We start from the raw sequence: 7,320 nt of genomic DNA on the forward strand, positions 1-7,320 counted from the left end.
TGTTGACCAGGATGGTCTCGATCTCTTGACCTCGTGATCCACCCGCCTCGGCCTCCCAAAGTGCTGGGATTACAGGCTTGAGCCACCGTGCCCGGCTGCCTTGTTACTTTTAAGAAAACATTTAATGCAAGTTAGAGACTAGGGTAAGAGAATCTAGAAGATATTAATATGACTTAGATCCTACCCTTTGGAATTCTCCATCTCTTTGGTGCAATGGACAAGTCCTACCTACTCTTGAGAAGAGTCAGAGAATCACGGGAGGTATGTGGACTGGGCTTCAGGAGACAGGAAGGTATTTTAGCACTGGGGGAACACTGAGGCCTGGGATTGGTTCAGGAGGACTTGTGTTCAGCTTGCAGGTGTCTTCAGCCATGTCTTTTATTCCTTGATAAGAGTTATCTTCACCGTATAATAGCCATAACATAGCTTTAGCAAAACAAGGAGGTTTGATAGCTATTGGGCTGTGGTGGTTTATGCATGATCCTGCTGTACTTTACTAAGTGGCACTTTCTGTGTATCCAGAGACTGCGGGGGTAGCCTGAATAACAGCTAGCATCTCAAATCAGGATAAAGCACATTTTCTTTATCTTGAATAATAGCTAGCATCTTGAATCAAGATAAAGCACATTTTCTATGATGTATTAAGGCATTTAAAAAGTTTTTACAGGCTAGGCATGGTAGCTCATGCCATTAACCCCAGCTACTTGGAAGGCTGTTATGGAAGGATCACTTGACCCAAGAGGTCAAGCCATTGCACACCAGCCTGGGTGACAGAATGAGACCTTGTTAAAAAAAAAAAAAAGTTTTGCCTTCCCAAAGTCCATAGCAGTTTACTGTATCCTTGGAAGAACTTTCAGAGTCATATTTTGCAGGCAGTGCCCAGGCATTGTGACTTAACTCACACTAGAGAAACTGCTGCGTGGCTCTGGAGATACGGCGCAGGTGCCAAAAGAGGGGCAAGAGTGGCAGAATAGGAATGAAGAGATAAAAGCCAGATGTGTATGTCTACCATGAGGAAGAAAATCCTCAAGGGGATGGATGGAAGTGACACGTGTGCGCTTGTCTATTTCTCTGTGAGTAGATCCACATACATGCCCAGCAGGTGATGCTCGTGGTCAGAAGGACCACAGATGCTGCTGGAGTTTATGTGCTACTTAAGGGCATGTGAAACTCAATACACAATAATGAGAGTGGTGTTTTGGTGGGAATCCAGCTAGAGAATGTAATTTTATTCTGACCTAAATTATATTCTGTGCTTTCAGTTTTGATTAAGGTCCTGTACTTCCTGTTCTAGACTTGAATGCTGATATGTGCTTGAGAAATCCCCCATGTTCTATGTCGTCCGGTGAAGCATTTCATGAAAGCTCCTAGCCTTATTTAGACTTAATTTGAGTGCTGTCAAGAGCTTAAAGTTGTGTTGGATGATCTGGGGACTGTTGCCAACATTTATTAGGCACTTAACTTTACAGAAAAAGGAATTCAGGAACTATCATCTTTACATATAATCCCCAAATTCATATTTTAACGGTGCCCAAATGTTTGCATTTGTGTCACAAAAGTTGGGCTGTGACACAAAACCACGAATTGTGTCCCAGGCCAGAATCCCTCGATAGAGAATTACTCCTTATCCAGAATCAGCTCTCATACCTTCTTACATGTGTTGCTGTAATTAATGTGTAAATATGTTTTCTATTTCTTATACTTAAAATATCTGTCAAACACATTTCCCCATTTTAATGTAATGTATCCAGTTATATAACTGCCAGTGTTTCCTTCACAGAATGTGGAGGCTGTGGACCCACGAGGTCGAACATTATTGCATCTTGCTGTTTCCTTGGGACATTTGGAATCTGCTCGAGTCTTACTCCGACATAAAGCAGATGTGACAAAAGAAAATCACCAGGGATGGACAGGTAAGTATACTTTTATAATAATTGAAAGTTCCCCTGGGCAACATGGTGAAACCCTGTCTCTATAAAAAATATGAAAATTAGCCAGGTGCAGTGGCGCATGCCTGTAGTACCAGCTACTCAGGAGGCTGGGGTGGGAGGATCACCTGAGCCTGGGGAGGTTGACACTGCAGTCCACTGTGATTGCGCCACTTCACTCCACCCTGGGCAACAGAGCAAGACCTTGGCTCAAAAAAAAAGGTCATTCATGTTGGTTTCTCTTTTTAAATAAAGGCTAGTCTCAATCATACTTTTCCTCAGAGTCATCTTTATCTTAAGATTCCTCTCTTGGGACGAGGGATAGGGGCAAGGAAATGGGAGCCCAGGATGATGCAGGTTGGGCTGTGACACAAAACCACGAATTGTGTCCCAGGCCAGAAACCCTTGGTAGAGAATGACTCCTCATCCGGAAATAGCTCTCAGTGCAAACTTCTTCCACTGTACATGAACGTGGAGGCCATTTTTCCCCTGAAGAATATGGTTACTTCCATTGAATCCATCAAAATAGGCAAAAATCAAAAATAAATTATGGCTAAAAGTAGCCTCTTCCTGGGAAATCCTGGCATTTCACTTGTTTGCAAGCTCTTCTGCTATTGGTCAGAGTAATTTCGTATTGACTGAGCAGGGATAATGTAGGTCAAGCCCTGCCTGCCAGGTCTACATGTAAACACAGTTGTGTGATAGTATAGTTAAAGCCAGCTCTCTAAAAACATTGTCAGGATTTTGGAACCAGTAGTAAGAATAGATGTTGGGGAGGTGGAAGGGGTTTGACCAAGATGCTAAGAGTACTGTATGTTTTTTACTCAGTAAAGAGCTGGCAATCAGAAGTCATGATTATCATGGTAAGGTCGTACTGCAGCCCCTTTCCTCTGAAGAAAATACTGGTCTTTGACCTAGACACTTTTTCAGCCTGGTTTTGGAATTTGCCAAAAAGTACAAGAATTAAATTTCACCCTTTTGTTTTCCAGTTTTACATGAGGCTGTGAGCACTGGTGATCCTGAGATGGTGTACACAGTTCTTCAACATCGAGACTACCACAACACATCCATGGCCCTTGAGGGAGTTCCTGAGCTGCTCCAAAAAATTCTCGAGGTATCCGTGAAAATGTGGTTAGGCCATAATCTGAGCTACATGCTGATACAATTACTGGAGACACAGTTTGTCTTGTGTGCCTTCCCAAAAAGTTTTCTGAATAGTGAATATGAAATACTGAATACCGATCACATTATTCCTTGCCCTTCTAATTTGTGGAAATATGAGGTCTTTCACAAATTACGCTGCTAAGTCACTGGGCTTACCCTTTTAAGTACTGTTTAAAAATTATAATTTAGGCCGGGCGAGGTGGCTCACTCCTGTAATTGCAGCACTTTGGGAGGCCAAGGTGGGTGGATCCCCTGAGGTCAGGAGTTCAAGACCAGCCAACATGGTGAAACCCCGTCTCTGATAAATAAATAAATAAATAAATAAATAAATAAAATTAAAAATTATAATTTAGCCAGGCATAGTGGCTCATGCCCATATTCCCAGCACTTTGGGAGGCTTAGGCAGGAGGATTTGCTTGAGCCCAGGAGTTTGAGACCAGCTTGGGCAACAAACAAAGCAAGACTGTCTCTAAAGAAAAGAAAAAAATTAGGGGATATTAGTGCACACCTGTAGTCTGAGGATTGCTGGAACCTAGGAGGCTGAGCCTGCAGTGAGCCATGATTGCACCCCTGCACTCCAGTCTGGGAGACAGAGCAAGACCTAAAACAATAGTAATATATTACTATTAATTGATAATAAAGTAAAAATTAGAACTTAAGGAAAATGGACATCAAACAATTAATTTGTTTAAGTGCCTGTTTTGTTGAATGTAGCCTCCTGAGCATCAGTAATCTTAAGGAAGTTGTGATAGGCATCACTTACTATGCAGGAATTTTCAGGTCCTGTTGAGGCTTAGAGGTCCATGTGTAGCTTCTCCTTGCCAGTCTTGTCACTTCTAGCCATTAGTATTTTGAGACCTTTAGTCCATTGACCTAATTCATTTGCAGAGAAAAACTAATAGCTCTATTGAGAAAAGGAACAACTTTATTATAAACAAGACAATCATTGGTCATTTTTTGAGCCATCTTTAAAAAGAATTTCTAAGTTAAGTCATGCTCAAGGTATTCATTTCCTGTATATACTACAGTGAAATCTCCCATAAAATACTAAATATTTGTGTGTACATTGTTTTAAAAATAGGTGTGTATTTTTGAGTGTGCAAAGATCACATGAATATATTGTTTTCTTCCTAACTGCAGCAGGAACTAAAAACATCATCTGCCCATTTGGCAAAGTAGAAAATGACTTTTTTAACATGAGGTCACCCTTCACTTAAAAAGTTTAGTGTCGTGGATTTTTATTTTTTCGTTCATATTGGTCCATTGTGATGGACTGCACTGAATTGTATTCTCTGCTTCAAGTTATAGAGAGCCCATAAATGACCCATGTACTTAATGGCTCCAGAAGCTGTCATTGATGTCTTAACTTTCAACGGTATCTCCTTATAACATACACCAGCCTTTCTTGCCACCTGTCTCTTGGAGGTTGTCTTTGCTCATCATTGGAATGCTGGCAGATTTTACTCCAGGGTAGATTCTTGGCCCTCCTGCCCTGTGCTTTGGTAAAAATCATGGCAAAGCCTTGCAAGTGTGTGGGAACAAGAAAAACACCTGGAATTTCTAGCATTTCTCTTCTTGAAGGGTAGCTGTTAGATTTCTGAATCTTCAGGAACCTGTAAGAATGGTAGGTAAGAAAATAATCCTAAATGGGCTGCTCTGGTGGTTTAAAACTTCAGAAATCCAAATTCTACATGTTTTGGAGGAAAGTGGAGAAAAATGTTCTTTTAACTGGAGGGAAGATCAACTTCCTGAGGAAGTGAAATCTAGCAACCTCTTTCGGTTTCACAGAGCAGTTCAGTAAATAGGAAGCACTTGCCAGCACATAAAGCCTTTTACAGTCAAATTCCTCATTGAATGGTTGGAATTGACATTCTCTGCTGTTTGCCTAGAATAGATGGTTACCCACGTTGCTTGGCAGTACTTAAGCCCATCTTCCCAGGCTTATCTTTCTCTTACTGTTTGGAGCCTGAATGGGACCCCTGAATCAGGTTTGATTTTTATCCTCCTCCAATCCCCTATCCTCTTTTTTCTTTTGTTTTTTAGAGCGCTTCATTATCGATGCAGACAATCCTCTTATCCTCTTGCTTGCTGTTCACTTCCTTTTTTTTTTTTTTTGAGATGGGGTCTCACTCTGTTGCCTAGGCTAGAATGCAGAGTGCGTGATCTCGGCTCACTGCAACCTCTGCCTCCCAAGTTCAAGCAATTCTCCTGGCTCAGCCTCCCCAGTAGCTGGGATTACAGGTGTCTGCCACCATGCCCAGCTAATTTTTTGTTTGGTTTTTTTTTTGAGATGGAGTTTCACTCTTGTTGCCCAGGCTGGAGTCCAATGGCACAATCTCGGCTCACTGCAACCTCTGCCTCCCAGGTTCAAGTGATTCTCCTGCCTCAGCCTCCCAAGTAGCTGGGATTACAGGCATGTGCCACAACACCTGGCTAATTTTGTATTTTTTAGTGAAGATGGGGTTTCTCCATGTTGGTCTGGCTTATCTCAGACTCCTGATCTCAGGTGATCCGCCTGCCTTGGCTTCTCACAATGCTGGGATTACAGGCATGAGCCACCATACCTGGCTGATTTTTTAGTGGAGACAAGGTTTTTTTAGTGGAGACAACGTTTCACCATGTTGGCCAGGTTGGTCTCGAACTCTCTTGACCTTAACTGATCCACCTGCCTGAACCTCTCAAAGTGCTGGGGTTACAGGCGTGAGCTGCTGTGCCCGGCTGTCTGTTCACTTTCTTGACACCTAGACATATTTTGTATCCAGGTAAAATAATACTCTGAATATATAATAAAATAAGTAATGGGCTTACACTTTTCTTTTTTTTTTTTTTTTGAGACAGTGTCTCACTGTGTTGCCCAGGCTACAGTGCAGTGGTGCAGTCTTGGCTCATTGCAGCCTCCACCTCCTGGCCTGAAGCAATCCTCCCACCTCAGCCTCCTGAGTAGCTGGAGTACTACAGTGAGCCACCAGAACCAGCTACTTTTTGTATTTTTTGTAGATACAGGGTTTTCCCATGTTTCCCAGGCTGGTCTCAAACCCCTGAGCACAAGTGATCCACCTGTCTCAGCCTCCCTAAGTGCTGGGATTACTGGCACGAGCCACCTCACCAGGCTAGGGGCTTACACTTTGTTTCTTATATTTTTCTGTTCTTCCTTAATTTTTTTTAAACCTGGGGTTTTTAAGAACCTGTTAACCCCTGCTTATGTTGTGTTGATAGTGCCAAGGGTAATCTGCTTTAAACCTTTGTCTGCCCTTCAGGCTCCGGATTTCTATGTGCAGATGAAATGGGAATTCACCAGCTGGGGTGAGTGGCTGTGGGCTTGTTATTTATTTCTCTTTCTAAATTTACTTAGCCTGCAGGTAGGTTTATTTTTCCTTTGTAAAAGTTAGATGTATTTTTTTCTTTTCTTTTTTTTTCTGTCTCTTTTCTCTGAATTGAACTAAAGATGTATTTTTTTAAGTCAAGGAAATACATAGTGAAGAATAAGGAAAAATAATCACCCATAGTCCCATTTAAACACAACTGTTAATGCTTTGGGTGTTTTTCATCCACTCTTCTCCCACCATGCATGGGACTTTTCCTCCCAACCAAGCATTCATGAAGATAGTATATGGACAGTTTCGTTTCCTCCTTTTGTCATTTGTAGCCAACATCTATATTATTAGTTTTAAAATGTCACTTTATTTCTATTTTTATTTTTATTTTTTTGAGACAGAGTCTCACTCTGTTGCCCAGGCTGGAGTGCAGTGGTGCAATCTTGACTCACTGTAATCTCTGTCTCCCAGGTTTAAGCAATTCTCTTGCCTCAGCCTCCTAAGTAGCTGGAATTACAGGTGCGCACCACTGTGCCCGGCTAATTTTTGTATTTTTAGTAGAGATGGGGGTTTCACCATGTTAGCTAGGCTGGTTGGTCTCAAACTCCTGATCTCAGGTGATCCACCCGCCCTGGCACCCCAAAGTGCTGGGATTACAGGCATGAGCCACCATGCCCGGCCTAATTTTTGTATTTTTAGTAGAGATAGGATTTCATTATGTTGGCCAGGCTGGTCTCGAACTCCTTACCTCAGCTGATCTACCCACCCCAGTCCCCCAAAGTGCTGGGATTACAGGCATGAGCCACCTCACCCAGCCTAAAATGTCATTTTAATAAGTAGATTTACCATAATTTACTAATTTCCTTATGTAGTTTAGCTTGATTCTTTTAAACTTGTTACTCTAAATAAGATAA

General features: G+C 42.0%; 1 protein-coding gene across 3 annotated transcripts in view; it reads left to right on the plus strand.

Moving 5' to 3' along the window:
* The window catches only part of ANKRD13A (ankyrin repeat domain 13A), a 41,682-nt gene that overhangs the window by 13,254 nt on the left and 21,108 nt on the right, over positions 1-7,320 (plus strand). For all 3 annotated transcript variants that reach the window (XM_017541855.2, XM_017541844.2, XM_017541850.2), the window contains exons 2-4: positions 1,781-1,913; positions 2,918-3,042; positions 6,350-6,395. In XM_017541855.2, the coding sequence (XP_017397344.1) occupies positions 2,953-3,042; positions 6,350-6,395 (136 nt within the window). In that variant the 5' untranslated portion in view covers positions 1,781-1,913; positions 2,918-2,952. The remainder of the gene's footprint in view (positions 1-1,780; positions 1,914-2,917; positions 3,043-6,349; positions 6,396-7,320) is intronic.

This window comes from Cebus imitator, unplaced genomic scaffold (genome assembly GCF_001604975.1).
Source record: "Cebus imitator isolate Cc_AM_T3 unplaced genomic scaffold, Cebus_imitator-1.0 Scaffold8, whole genome shotgun sequence".
Taxonomy (NCBI): Eukaryota; Metazoa; Chordata; class Mammalia; order Primates; family Cebidae; genus Cebus; species Cebus imitator.